This window comes from Pteronotus mesoamericanus, unplaced genomic scaffold (genome assembly GCF_021234165.1).
Source record: "Pteronotus mesoamericanus isolate MK-2021 breed Mesoamerican mustached bat unplaced genomic scaffold, CSHL_Meso_final scaffold_21, whole genome shotgun sequence".
Lineage (NCBI taxonomy): Eukaryota > Metazoa > Chordata > Mammalia > Chiroptera > Mormoopidae > Pteronotus > Pteronotus mesoamericanus.
Window position 1 is genome coordinate 21,943,476 of NW_026555310.1, and position 15,995 is coordinate 21,959,470.

Consider the following 15,995-nt stretch of genomic DNA (forward strand, 5'->3'; position numbering starts at 1 on the left):
TGTCAGTGCTTAGCTGAACTGGACAGATCCAGAAGGGGTGGGGCTGAAAGATGTCATGGGACAGAGTTTAACCAGCAAGAGCAGCAATTTGTACCCTTCCCAAACTTTCTTAATTTAACCTGGGTTCCCAAAGGGAAACCTAGAATGGCATTTGGAGAACTAAAAATTAGTTAAAAATCTTGATTGAATAAAAACTCTATAGCTAAACACAATGATTTTCAATGCATCTACAATAAGTTTATTTCTTTCCTTCTTTTTGTCCATGTTGGGTTGGAGTATGGACTGGCTGTTAGAATGTACCGGCTGCACACTGGATGTTGGAAAAAGTGGCTAAGGGTCCAAGGGAGAGGACAGAAAAGGAAGCAGAAGAAAGGCAAGAGGAGAGATGCAGTGAGAGAGACAGTGAATAGGTTGGGAGCCCCCTGGGGTCTGAGGTTAGAGATTATGGTTGAAGGAATAAATCATTCTAAAACTTGCTTTACCAGTCTGGAGTAGGCACCTTCAAGTGATAATGTTGTATATTACGTTGTCTCTTAGATCATAACCTTCACATTATACCCAAAACTGTTGGGATTAGTGTAGTCTATACAGTCTAAGACCACGGGGACTATTTTGTGTTCAATGTTGGATTCCTAGTGTCTGACACATAATCAGCATCAATAAGTATTTTTACAGTTAATTATTTATTGGCCTAGCATCCTAGACATCAGGTACATGGATAAAACTGCTCTTTGAGTTTTTCGGTTTGTTGAACTTCTCTGATTTTTTTTCCACACACACATTTATCAAAAAGTTACTTAATTGGTTCATGTCCAGATTGATTAAATACCAAGCAGGCAATGCTTAGAGCTAATGAAGTGTGTGTTTTGCAAATTCAGATTATATTTTTAGTATCTGATTCAATGATAATGATTATGTGTCAAGGTTTATAAATGCGGTCAATTAGAATATTATAATTTTGGATAAAATTATAAAATCAGCTAAAATAAATAAAACAGTTTATATATGTCTGTCAATTTAGAGGGAGCTTAAAGTTTTCTTTTATCAATCTCTACTAAAAATTCCATTACTAGCTATTAATTTTTGGTCTGTTTTTTCCATCTTTACCAGAAATACATCTAACGTAATTATAAACTTATTAACTTCCATTTTATTGTTATTTAAAAAAATCTCAAGTCCTTTTTAATTATTTTGTTTATTTTAGAATTTTATAGTTGATAAGGATTTGCCAAGTATATAACCTTGAGTTTTTTTTAAGTATGACTTTTTTTTTAAGATGAGAGAATGTCTCAACTTGAAAGCATATAAATTATTTATTTTAAAAAAGGGTTTACCAGAAATAATATGTGAGAGAAACTTCATATAAGTTTTAATAGACTATAAATATATAGGCTTTGTAACTAGTTGTTCTATTTACATAATGCTTTATAAAACTTTTACTTGAAATTTGGTTTCTCCAATAGTTTACCTTCTTCGGCCAATCTTTTCTATGTAACACTCTATTTTTTTTCCAGGAAAAAATATTGTTCATGGCCATTGCTAAATAAATTATCAATGAAAAGGAAGAGAGAAAAACTACCATATTCAAACCATTGCCAACCTTTAATAATCTAACTCAGAATCCTGGGTGACATAAATGTGGACAAGAAACAAAGTCCAGTGAGGTTAAAATTTTAATCTGCTACTTATTTTAATAAGAATAGATAAGATATTTTCTTTAAAAAAATAGATTGGGGGCTGTGTGATACAGTGGGACAGACATAGTTTACAGTCAGACACGTGGGTGTGGATGCCAGCTACTCCTGATTGACAAGTTACTGAACCAATTTCAACTTCAGTATCCTCCTCTGTGAATTGTGAATAACCCCACTAATATTTCATGGTTTTTCTGAGGACTTAAGATAACACCTTTTTAAGGCTATCATTTTATAAAGGAAAATTTAATAAGAGGCTCTTCCTCTTTTCTCTTCATTTTAGAGTAAACCATATAATAAGAAATGAGCCTTTCATTCTGTGGTAACGACATTGATTCATACAACATCAGCAATGGTGTTTTACAAAACTCCTGCTTTGTGGATGCTCTCAACCTGGTTCCTCATGTCTTCCTGTTGTTTATCACTTTTCCAATATTGTTTATTGGTAAGTAGTGTACTGTTCTATATTATATCACCTAATACTTATAAAAAAGTCTTATTAATATCTAGATTTGGTATAAAATTGACTAATTTCTCCAACATGAAAAATGATATGTAACTGTAAAAAAAAAAACAAGCAAGTATTTTCTGTGTTCCAATTTAATTTTTTGGCATATAATATTCTGTAGGTAAAATAGAATTTACATGCCATCTTCACAATGGACATCAAGTAGCAGCAGTGTTTTTTAAAAAGAGGGAAAAGAGAATTATATGAACTAGATTTAAAGCATTTGTTGAGCTTTGCTTTGTGTTACGTAAAGAGAATGGAAAATGAATAAAAAGAAACACTTGCCCAGGATATTCCCTGGAATAGTCCAGTGAAATGGATATGTCAAAGTTAAGAGAAATGACTACAGTAGTCCCCCCTTATTCATGGTTTTGCTTTCGGTGGTTTTAGTTACTCTCGGTTTTATTTACTGCAGTTAAGTGCAGTCCAGAAATACTAAATGGAAAATTCCAGAAATAAACAATTTTCATAAGTTTTAAATTGCATGTTGTTCTAAGGAGCATGATGAAATTTCGTGCCTTCCCATTCTGTCCCAAAGGGGATATAAATCATCCTTTTGTCCAGTGTGTCCATGATGTATACGCTACACACCCATTAGTTACTGAGCAGCCACCTCAGTTAACAGACTGGCTATCACGGTATCATAGTGCTTGTGTTCAAAGTAACTCTTATTTTACTTAATAATGGCCCTAAAGTGTAAGAGTAGTGATGCCGACAGTTTGGATATGTCAATATGTCAAAGAGAAGCTGTAAAGTGCTTCTTTTAAAAGGTAAGGTGAATACAATACAATGAAATATTCAGCGAGAAAGAACACATTTACATAACTTTTATTAGTGTATTGTTATAATTGTTCTATTTTATTATTAGTCATTTTTGTTAATCTGATATACATTTCCTGATTTATAAGTTAAAATTTATTATAGGTATGTAGTATAGGAATAAACATAGTGTGTGTGTGTGTGTGTGTATGTGTATATATATATATGATATATATATATATATATATATATATATATATAGTTTGGTACCATCCATGGTTTCATGCATCCACTGGGTGTCTTAGAATGTATCCCTTGAGGATTAGGGAGGACTACTATATACCACATTGTCAGTTCAATTACAGATATAAGAATACATTTTCCTGGAAATTAACCTGCTAGAACTACTAACTCTTCCTGGAGCCAGAAGGGAATTCACGTTACATAGCATATCACATCATGCAGAGGCCAACATTCTCTCGGCACACAGTTGTTCATGTTAAACCAATGTACAGACATTAAATATGTTGGGACTACAGTGGCCATTTATAGAGACACTAGTCATTTATGTGGTATTTTTTGCAGGACATTTAGAATGCCCTTTGGCTAAAAGTAGGACATCCTTTTAAGAAAATTTTTATTGACTTTTTTTGAGAGACAGAGAAACATCAATTTGTTTTTCCACTTCTTTCTGCATTATTGGTTGATTCTTCTGTGTGTCATGACTGGGGACTGAGCCCACAACATTGGTGTATCAGGACAACGCTCTCAACCAATTGATCTGTTCAGCCAGGGCAGAATATACATTTTTAAAATTGGAGTTATACAATTAATAATTCACTTTTGACATCCAGTTAACTTCTTGAGAGCAATTACTGTAACATTCTTATCTGTATTTCTAGTATCAAATACAAAGGCTGGCAAAAGGGTATTTGCATAAGTGGAGTTAGAATGAACATTATCAAAGGGAGACGGAAGAAAATGCAGTCTATTTATCTCTAATATTCACTACCTGAGTTAGTGAAAGTACATGAATAAATCTCCAAGAAATAGCAGCTATAAGGAAAATTATAATGCTGCAAATAAGACACAGGACTTGCCTGCAAGAGTTTATAGCATAAATTTTAGTAAAATATGATAAATGTAAGTAATCATCCAATAATGAAGTTCATTTGGGAACAACTAAGACATAAGTAAATTTTATTTTCAAAAAATGCTTCAGGGATCCCTTTCATTCATGAAGAATTTTCTTCCTGCAGTATTTCAGACACAAAATACATTCATTCTTTGTTTTAAATTTTTTTTTATTAAATTTATTGGGGTGACATTTGTTAATAAGATCATGTAAGTTTCAACTATACATTTCTGTAATACATGATCTTCATATTGCATTGTGTGCCTGCCACCCAAAATCAAAGAATCTTTCGTCACCATGTATTTGACCCCCTCTACCCTTTACTACCCTCCCACCCTGCTTTCATCTGGCAACCACTATACTTATGTCTGTGTCTCTGAGTTTTTGTTCGTTTTTTGTTTGTTCATTTCTTGCGTTCAGTTTTATATCCCACATGTAAGTGAAATTATATGGTTCTTAACTTTTTTTGTCTGATTCATTTTGCTTAGCATGATATTTTCAAGGTCCATTCAGGTTGTTACAAATGGCATTATTTCATCTTTTCTTATAGTTGGGTCGTAGTCCATTGTGTACATGTGCCACACCTCTTTTATCCAATCATCAATTGAAGGACACTTTGGTTGTTTTCAATCTGGCAACATTTTATTTGCAAATACATATGCACCCTTATGATCATTGCAACATTATTCATGGTGGCCAGCATATTCACTCTTGATATATGTGGGACTTCTCAGTATTCAAAAAATGAGAATAAAGGGAGGCAAAATGACACAAAGTGGAGTTCTTTCCTAGCACACCATATATGAGTTGGTATGACTCTGTTTTTTGAGAGAAACCATCAAAATTCTACTAAAATGTAGTCTTGATTTTTTTCTTCAATGATGAGCTAAGGATGAATCTATTTTGTTCTTGATCTTCCTTAAAAGGTAGGCAATGAACACAACTTTAGCTTTCTTTTAGAAAATATCACTAGCACTATTGAAAAGTGCTGGTTCAGTCATAGTTTTCATTTTTCTGACATGATATCCATATGATTAAGAGTTGATTCAACTAATGAGTCCCATATTTCATCACCAGTACAACCTTTATTGTCAGTCTTCCACAGATCCTATGGTTTGAAAGGTTTCAGATACCACACTGCTCTTATTAATATTATCATTAAATGTTTCCTTTTGAATGAATCAGAGACCTGTAAGAGCTTTGATTAGCATGAAATAACCATGTTGTCACTCAGAGCTAGTGTTAATCCCGAACAATGCAATAAATGTTAAAGTGTTACACTAGAAAGTTTTGTAAAAATAAATTGAAATGATTATTTTTAACATAATGAAAATAGATCAGAATTTCCACTCTTACTCTAAAAAGCACTAAGGTTTCATGAAGTCCCCAAAGCATATCACAATGTAAATTATTTCTATGATTACAATAAATTCTTTTGTTTATCTCTTTACTTTTTTCTTTTTTCAGGGTGGGGCAGTCAAAGCTCAAAAGTACAAATTCATCACAACACATGGCTTCATTTTCCTGGACATAACCTGAGATGGATTCTTACGTTTGCTCTCCTATTTGTGCACGTTTGTGAAATAGCGGAAGGCATAGTTTCAGATTCGTAAGTGACTCGACTTAGTTAACATGGTACACTACATATACAAGTGAGTGTGCTGATATGGGTAGTAGGTAAAAGCATACCAAGTCAGGCTTAACTTTTTGGCCATAACTTAGGAACAACAGCTGCCATCCAATATCTATGATGATCATGCATGTTGGCCTTACTTTTGTATTGTTACATAATTTCTTTGATAACACAAGTTCAGATCTGTGACTAGAATTCATTAATGTACTTTCTGTTCTTTTGCCCTTTTACCTATGTAGCCATGGCAGAAAGTTCTGTCCTTTTAAACACTTTGATGTTTACCCTGTCTTTCAAAATAGGTATAAATAGCAGGATTATCTATGTTGACATATAACTCTAATAACTTCATATTTACATATAAGCATATAGCCATTTCTCAGATGTTTCAATTTATTTTGTAAAGAAGAGAATATAGATGAGGTAGACATTAAAGGAGCCCAAGAATCTGCGAGGATGTAACTGCAAATTGAGGCATAGCACAAAATTATTTTAAAATCAGGGTTTGCCACAAAACCACTGCTTTTGAAGGAATTTTGTCATTCTTATAAAAGAAGAAATTTGTATTAGGCAGTTAAAATATAATGAAATCTATTTATAAACTTGAACATAATATATGGAAAATATTTTTATCACATAGTAACAACATAAACTCAGATAAAGGAAAATTTTGATTATAAAATTTTGCTAAACAGTATAATTTTCATTGAAGAATTGATAGGAAAGAAGAACCTTTAAAGATTTTAAAATGAAAGTTCCAAAAATCATTTTTCTCTTATTTAATAAGAACTTCCTTTGACATCTGTTTATGTTTTGCTGTTGCAATTAATGAGGAATGAAACTTCGAAGCTTTTGATGTGCAGCCAATTATTTTATAATGTTGTGACAGTTCTTCTTTGCCTATATGGGCATATCGTGGTTTCTGATAAAAAGAAAAATCAGAGACTCTAAGATATGCCATACTTTCAAGCATTTAGAAGCTTAATTGGCTGTTAACTTACTGATAACTGTTTAAAACACTTTGGAGTATTTGTACTATATTCTATTAGCATAACCAATTCTAGTGTTTGTTGTTTATTTCCTTAATATATATGCATATATAGGCCGATTCTACATTTTTCTATGTGTATGTACAAAGTGGAAGATTGGTCAGTCCAATATTTCATAAAAATTAGACATCACATAGGCAAGGATGACTTCTCCTTTCCAGCCTCATGATTAATATACAGATTCAGTCAGAGACTTAGAACAGGAGGCTGAACTAATAATGATGAGGGCATATGCTATTGGCAGAACCTTATTTTATAGTGGTAGTGACACAAGAGACCCATGCTAAAAACAAGCAGAAACAATCCTTTGATCTTGCCCTACTGTCCGCCTTTCTTTAGCAATAGACTTCTTCCCCTTACCCTTTTTTCTCCCCAAGCTTCTCAAAAGTCATCTTCCTGTTGCTAATGAACCCAAATATTTAGTTTGCTTTCTCTTACTTCTACAAGAATCCCAGTGAACATTAATGACACCCTATTGGATACCTTTTCCTCTTTCACATAATTATTATATTTGATGCTGCTGATCATTCCTTCTTTCTTTATTGTTTTAAACAAAATCTTTATGAACTTTTTAATCTAAATATCACAAATGCTTATTATAATTAGTAAAACAATGAAAGACCTTCTAAATGGAAAATTGGTTTCTTTTATAGTGATACAAATATTAAAGCCATTAATTTTTCTTTTGAAATATCCTTATCTGTTTTGTAAAGGTATTTGTAATGTGCTCACTTTTTTATTTCTATCTAAATAATTTATAATCTGGTTTAGATACTCTCCTAAGTTGAGAATCATTTTTAGTTTGCTCTTTAGTCTACTTTGATAGGTTTACTATTTGGGCATGTAATTTGTTAAATGAATACCTCTTGGGATTTATTACCATTTTCATAATAGTAAAATAGTTGATTATTTTAGTGTAGAATGAGTGTTAGAAAATAATATACATTCTTTGTAGGAAATGAAATTTTATTGAGTTTATTGATTGAATTACTAAAGTCCTGTACATTATTTTCATATTATTTAATCCATTAAATTCAAAAAATGTATATTAAAATCATCACTATTATGTTTTCATTTAGGTTTTTTTATCATTTTCTCTTTTTTGAAATTATTCTTTTGTCCTCCATAATGTATACTTTTAAAATTTTCTTCCTAACTTTCTGATAAAAGATTCTCTGCTATAACAGGATGTCAAGGCTTCTGCAGAACATTGAGGTCTGTGAAACACACTCTAAAAATAATAGAACTTAAGGGGAAACACAGGGTTGGGGCAACCACTCGCAACCTAGACAACTTTATAAGTAGAGCACTGAAAATATGATAGCAATTCTAATTAAAAAACTGAATGGTTAGAAGACATTCATAAATAAATGCCACAGTAAATATAAAACCTTACAGTAGCTCATGCTATCTTTATTCCTCCTTTATTATTGCTTCTCTTAATGATGTTTTATCATTCTTTTTCTAACTTGAATTAACTACTTAATTTATTATAATTATTTCTTATTGAATATATTTAAGGTTTTAAACTCTCTTCTGGTTGTAGTTTTGGCAGCATTTTATAAGCTTTAATAAATTGTGTGCTTATTTTAAATTTTCCTAAATATTAAGTGGTTTTTTAATTTTTTCTTTGGTTCAGTAATTAAAGAGTATTAGAATAGTTTTCTATACTGATGAAATATTTATTTCCTACTTTCTCTCTTTGACCATTTTGAACAATCTCTGGAAGGTGGTGGGTGGTTTTTAAGCTAGTTTTTATGCTATCATTGAACTTTCATATGTTCATTACTATGTCTATATTAATGTTTCCAGATTTATCACTGATCATGTTCCAAATCTCCACATATACTTTCCTACTATACAACTTCCTTTGCATGTTTGTTAGTCCACACATTCCTGCTGAAATTAATTACTTTCTTCTCTCCAATCTACTCATCTTAAAATCTTATTTGTTCTCACCACCATCCCCCCAGACACTGTGGGAGTTACTCTCTACATCTCCATTATCATCATCCTTATAACCTAACACTATAAAAGCCCTGTCTATTTTTACAGTTAATATTTTGCAAATGTATTATTTCCTCCACGTTCCTACTGCCAAAGCTTAATTCAGGCTTTCGACATCCCCCACCTGGCCTACGCCAGTACTTCGCCAACTGCTTGCTTTCTTTCTATGCTTCTCCTCACCTCAAACTGCATACTACCTATCAACTCCATTATCCACATTACTACCAGACTGGTGTCTAAAACACAAATCTGACTATACCACTTACCTGTTAAAGTATTTCAGTTTTCTGCAAGATTAGATTCTAGCTCCTTACATAACATACAAATCCTTTTATCCTATCTCAGATTTTCTATTTAAGGAACATCACATTGCTTGGAATTTTGAAAATGCTATATTGTTTCATGCTTCTACCTATTTGCACATTCTGTTCTCTCTTTTTAAAGTACTCTTACACCACTTTCCTTACTAGTGGATTCCTTTATATATTTCAGTTCCTGTTGTCAACCATACCTCTCTCTGAAATGACTTTCCCAAATGTTCCTCTTTCCGTCACTCTGAGTTGAGTTACTTTCTTCTCCTTACTGTTTGTATACTAATAATATATTGAAGTACTTCAGAAAAGATGTTTTAATTGTGTGGCATTGTTAATGCAAATGGAGTTGAGGGCTATCTACCGTGCACATCTGTCCTGTCATATTTCTGATCCACCTGAAGCTCTCTGTTGGCCTCGGAATAAAGCCTGTCTCTTCCCAATCACACTGAATTGCTTGCAGTACCCTTGAACATATCTAGGCCCTTTGCCTGGAACTGCCCTACTCTCTTCTTCCTCTTGGTAGCAGTTTCTCATTCTTAAAGTCTCAGTCTAGAAGTCCACTCCTTCACAAAGCTTCGTCTGTCACAGACACTAGCCCTGTCTGTGCTCACAGTTCCTTCACCTGTGTTATAATTTCCTATGGGCCATTGCCGTCCTCAATATAACTCTAAATTTTGTGGTCACAGATGCTGTATCATGTCTTGTTTACTGTTGCATCCCAGAATCTAGTACAGCGTCTGTATTACACACTGCAAACACGAATGGATTCAATGAATTAATGAAAAGGTAGAAATCACTGAAAAGTTTAGGAAAGCTATCAAATAAATAAACATACTTTTCATATACTCTAGAGTTTATTTTCAGTCAATTGTTTTTACCTGCTATAGGTGTTAAATTATTTTAGCAGATCTGTCCCTCAGTACAGGAACAGTTAGATATTTGCTTTTGTTGTTTGCATTTTAAGGTCTTACCTAGCTGTGTTTACACAGCCCTCTGTGTTAGCATAGACCCTTTCAACAGTCTCCCACTATAATCTTCCTTTATATGTTCTTTTGGCAACTACTATTGAATTCCTTGTTTTAAATATCTTATTTCTAAGAGAGAGTTTTAATGAGAAAATGGGAAACAAAATGAGAGACTGTCTAGAATCGCCAGTTGTAGACACTGACCCTGTCCCGCTCTCCACAGACGGCAGGAATCGCGGCATCTCCACTTCTTCATGCCGGCCGTGATGGGATTTGTTGCCACTACAACATCAATAGTATATTATCATAACATTGAAACATCAAATTTTCCTAAACTACTTTTAGGTAAGTATGATCAGGTGCCGCTCCCCCTGACCCTGAAAAAACTATTTGTCTTCTCTTTTCTTCATAGTATATGCTATCAGCGTGAGTTGGGATTGGGAAGAATTACACTTGGGAAAACCACAATATTTAATTCTTCTGTAGTCTCCCAATAAATGTGGAGAGGAAAATAAGCCGAGTTGCTCTATGCTGTGAAAACATCGTTTTGCCAGTATATCTGTTCACTAAATGCTGCTCCTGATGTGTTGATTTGTTGGGGGAGGAAAGGGGAGGAAGTGTGCTGGCCTTCTGGCTTGCAGAAGCTATGCGCCAAGATTCAGAGCTCTTGTGATGAGCCGTTGCACCGTACCACCCCTTGAACCGGGCATGTCTTCTAGTTCCACCTGTAGCTGCCTTCGGCTTGGAGTCCTGAGGCATTTTTACCAAAGTTCAAGCCTTTCATTGAAACTATGGGAGAGTCATGCTCCTCCTAGAATTGCTACCAAGGCAGCGAGGGGATGGGGGGAGACTCCACACCACAGGGTATCCCTCCCAGCAGGCTGAAAACCAAGCCTTCCTGAGAGGCACTGCGCCAGAACACAGCCCCTCACATCTGTGTCAGGCCTCACATCGTCGTTTTAGCCTCTCTTGCCTCCTTGTCCTGTAGAAATCAGATGCTGCCTAAAATGTTCCTCATTTTTTCCTTGGCCGAAATAATAGAACTTATCCCAATTAATTAAATTCAACACTCTGACCCATGCTAGCATTCCTTGGTATACACTTTCATAGAGCTGAGAGGAAGGTATACGACGTGGAGCATGGATGAGCTTCAGGGATCTGCGACTCCTAAAATTGTAGATGGAGTTGTGTGTGTGTTGGTGTGTGAATAAATGCTTATGATTTTCCAAGGTTCAAAATTTTATTTGATTGGCATATGATGAACATAATATTGATGATTGATACAGAAATTAGGAAAAGTAGCAATTAAACCACACATATTATTTGCTTGACCAGAGGACATTAAAATTTAAAATAGGTATGAGAATATTAATTATTTAATTTTATGTTGCATTGCATTATTAGATTGGGCAAAGATAATCTACCAAAAATAGGTTAAATACTAATTTAAAAGGCTCATCAAAGTCTGAATTATCTTACTAGAAAGCTCTTCAGTACAAAATAACAGGCAGATATTATCACAGAAATTTTTTATGAAGATGCCCCCCAAAAAGCAAAATTTCTAATAGGCAACAGCAAACTATACATAGCATTGGGAATTCTATACACTAGATGTTAAATTTCTGAAAAACTGATGATGGTATAAGAATTACCAGATGTAATTAGAAAGGAAAAGTGCATTTTAATATTTTTGAAGGAAATGCAATCAGAATGCACTGTAATTTTTATGTAGCTACATGGCAGAGGGCACAATTCGAGCATATTTCTGGAAGGACCTATAGAAATGAAAAATAGTCTAACTTTCTCTTATTTTGGGAAAGAAATATATGGACCTAGAGAATCACACTTATTTTAAGATCACAAAATTAGTAATTTTGTCCCAACATTGTATTTTTCCCCTACCAAACATAAAATTGAAAGAATTGTGTGAATACTCATATATCTATTGATACCGCCTAGATTCTTCAATTTACATTTTTTTCTATTTTATCAAGTCTTTCTATCCTATTTTCATCTTTCTCCATCAATTAATCTCTTATTTTTATGCATTTTTATTTTTATCTTTTGCTGACTTTTTATTGGGTTGTATTATTGAGTTGTAGCAGTACTTTGTATATACGAGCTACTAGTATGTCATCAGATACATGTTTTGAGAATGTTTTCCTCCTAGTCTGTGGCATACATACTCATTTACTTAACAAGGTATTTTTATAAGCAGAAGATTTTAATTTTGATGTAGTATAATTCTTCATTTTTCATGTATAGGTATTTTTTTCTGTGTTTTATGAAGTCATTGCCTTTTCAACATATATTTCTCTCAAATATCCTGTTTTCTTTTAGAAGCTTTATAGTGTCAGTTATTATTTTGAGAACTATGATTAAATGTTAACTGTGTCTATGGTATAAGGTTGGTATCAAGATTCTTTTTTTTTTCCCAAATGAATATTCATGTGTTTGAGCACCATTTGTTGAATAGACTTACCATTTCTTACTGGTTTGCTTTGGGCCCTGTCTGAAGAATTAAATCAAATCACTGTTTAAGTATAATCTATTTCTTGACTCTGTATTTTTTATTCCTTTGAACTATTCATGGACTTTTTTATGCCATTGCCTTTTTGTCTTGATTACTGTAGCTTTGGAAGTTTTGAACTCTTGTATTATAATCACACAACTTGTTTTCTTTGTTTTTCTCCCAAGACAGCTTTGGATATGCTGTTTCTTTTGCATTACCATATACAGTTTAGAATTAGATTGTCATTTGCTACACACACACACACACACACACACACACACACTCGGTGAGATCATGATAGGAATTACACTGAATGTATAGAACAATTTGGGGAGAACTGACATCTTAAAAATATTGTTTCACAATCTATTTTTTCTTTATTTAGACCTTCTTTCATTCGCTTTAGCAATGCTTTATAGTTTTCAATGTAGAGGCCTTCCATGTCTTGTTAAATTTAATACTAGCAATTTTAGTTCACGTCTGCTATTATAAATAGAATTTTAAATTTCATTTCCAATTATTTCTGTCATTTTATAAAATACAGTTGATTTTGTATATTGACCTTGATTCTTGTCACCTTGAAAATTTGCCTATTCTAATTATTACTTTCTAGGTTTCTTGAGATTTTCTACATAAAAAAACACCATCTGAAAATAGAGACACTTATGTTTGTTTCATTTCAAACATTAACTTATGCTTTATTTTTCTTGCCATATTTCATTAGGTAGGACCGTCAGTGAAATGTAGAATAGACACGGTGAGAGTGAAACCCTTGCCTATTTCCTGATGTTAGGGAAAACGTAGTCTTTCATGATTAATTATAAAGTTAATTATAGACTTTTCATATAAGACCTTTTTCAGGTTAGTAAGTTTTCTTCTATTCAAAGCTTTCTCAGAGGGTTTTTTAAATCATAGATAGATGTTGAATTTTACTAAAGATTTTTTTTTCTGCATTTGTCAGGACACATTTCTGTTACCGTGCTTCTGTTGATGTACACTGATTAATTTTTAAAATGATAAAGTAACCATGCATTTCTAGGCTAGGCCGCACATGACGCATTATTGCTAAGTTTATTTGTTAAGGTTTTTAATAGCTATGTTGTGAGGAATGGTGGTCTGTTTTTTTCTTGCAATATCTTTTCCAGTTTTCATATGCTGGGATATACAAATGAATTTGCAAATGTTCTCTATTTATTTTCTTTTTTGTAGGTATATTTTATTGATTATGCTATTACAGTTGTCCCATTTTTTTCCCCCTTTATTCCTCTCTACTCTGTACTTTCCTCCCACCAGCATTTCCCTCCCCTCTTAGTTCATGTCCATAGGTTGTACATATGTTCTTTGGCTTCTCCATTTCCTCTTAACTTACCCCTGTCTATTTTGCACCTACCATTTATGCTTCTTATTCCCTGTACCTTTTCCTCTATTTTCCCCCTCATCCCCTGCCCCCTGGAGATAATTTTTCATGTGGTCTTCATTTTCTGTGATTCTGTTCCGGTTCTAGTTGTTTGCTTAGTTTGTTTTTTGTTTTTGTTTTTGTTAGGTTCAGTTGATAGTTGTGAATTTGTTGTCATTTTAATGTTCATAGTTTTGATCTTCTTTTTCTTAGATAAATCCCTTTAACATTTCATATAGTAAGGGCTTGGTGATGATGAGCTCCTTTAACTTGACCTTCTGTGGGAAGCACTTTATCTGCCCTTCCGTTCTAAATAAAAGCTTTGCTGGATAAAGTAATCTTGGATGTAGGTCCTTGCCTTTCATGACTTTGAATACTTCTTTCCAGCCCCTTCTTGCCTGTAAGGTTTCTTTGGATAAATCAGCTGATAGTCTTATGGGAACTCCTTGTTAGGTAACTGTCTCCTTTTCTCTTCCTGCTTTTAAGATTCTCTCCTTATCTTTAATCTTGGATAATGTAATTATGATGTACCTTTGCATGTGCTTCCTTGAGTTCAAATTCTTTGGGACTCTCTGAGCTTCCTGGACTTCCTAGAAGTCTATTTCCTTCACCAGACTGGGGAAGTTTTCCTTCATTATTTTTTCAATAAATTTTCAATTTCCTTCTCTTCCTCTTCTCCTCTGACACCCCTATGATTCGGACGTTGGGATGTTTAAAGTGGCCCCAAAGGTTCCTAAGCCTCTCCTCATTTTTTTCTGAATTCTTGTTTCTTCATTCTGTTCTTTTTGGATTTTCATTTTTCCCTTCTGTTCCAAATCATTGATTTTAGTCTCTGTTTCCTTCCCTTTAATGTTGGTTCCCTGTATATTTTTCTTTATTTCACCTTTTGAATAGCCTTTACTTTTTCCTCAATTTTGCGACCATACTCAACCATTTCTGTGAGCATCCTGATTAGCAGTGTTTTGAATTCTGTATCTGATAGGTAGGCTATCTCTTTATCACTTATTTGTATTTTGTTTCTGGAGTTTTGATTTATTCTTTAATTTGGACCATAATTCCTTTGTCCCAGAACTCCTGTTATGTTGTAAGGAACAGAGCCTTAGGTATTCACCAGGGCGGGGCAACCCAGGTTGCTGCGTTTTGATGCTGTATGTGGTGGGGGGTCTGAGAGGTAACTATACCGATTGCTCAGGTCTCGTCCTGCTGTTAGGCATTTCCCCCGCTACCCACAAGCAAATTGGGCTCTTCTCGTGCTGATTCCCAAGCGGGTAGGTTTGTGTACATTTTGGGACCCTGTGGGCCTCTCCAATGACCTTTCTTGTGAGGCTGGGAGTTTCTCCTGCTGCTGCAACCCCCACTAGTTTTTACAGCCAGAGGTTTTGAAGCTTTCTTTTCCAGTCCTGGAACCCTGGGTTGTGCAGTCTGTCTTGCTCCCCCAGCTGTTCCTCCCGGTTTATGCCCAAGCAAATGTGGGATCGCCAAGTCTTCCAGTCACTGGCTTGCCCCGTGTTCCAGCTGCTGCCTTGCTATGCATCCTCTCTGCCCCAGCAGCCCATCTCCGCCCCTCCTACTGGTCTGGATGGGTGTTTCTTCTTTAGCTCCTTGGTTGTCAGACTTCCATACAGATCAATTTCCTGGCAGTTCTGGTTGTTTTTTGTTTCTAAATGTGTTGTTGTCCTTTTGGTTGTATGAGGAGGCAAAGTGTATCTACCTATGTCTCCATCTTGGCTGGAAGTCTGTTTCTCTATTTTCTGAAAGACATTCATGAGATTAATTTTATTTCCTTCTTAAATGTTCAATAGAATTCACCAGTGAAGTCACCTGGGCCTGTAGCTTCAACTACGGGAGGATTTTAAATTGTAAATTTATTAATTAGGTATAGTCTTTTCAGAGAATCTATTTTATCTTATTTTAAATTTGGTAAGTTACAGTTTTCAATAAACATCTTTATGGTTTTCAAGAAAATTTCAAAAATCCAAGTTTTCTATTTATTGTCATAAAGTTGTTTAAGATATTCCTGGATTTT

General features: G+C 34.1%; 1 protein-coding gene across 7 annotated transcripts in view; it reads left to right on the plus strand.

Moving 5' to 3' along the window:
- The window catches only part of ABCC9 (ATP binding cassette subfamily C member 9), a 118,730-nt gene that overhangs the window by 2,622 nt on the left and 100,113 nt on the right, over positions 1 to 15,995 (plus strand). For 6 of the 7 annotated variants that reach the window (XM_054591347.1, XM_054591346.1, XM_054591342.1 and 3 more), the window contains exons 3-5: positions 1,978 to 2,139; positions 5,564 to 5,705; positions 10,285 to 10,406. In XM_054591347.1, coding sequence (XP_054447322.1) covers positions 1,998 to 2,139; positions 5,564 to 5,705; positions 10,285 to 10,406 — 406 coding nt within the window. In that variant the 5' untranslated portion in view covers positions 1,978 to 1,997. Of the gene's footprint in view, positions 1 to 1,514; positions 1,665 to 1,977; positions 2,140 to 5,563; positions 5,706 to 10,284; positions 10,407 to 15,995 lie in introns of all 7 variants that reach the window. The other variant, XM_054591345.1, reaches the window with a different exon arrangement.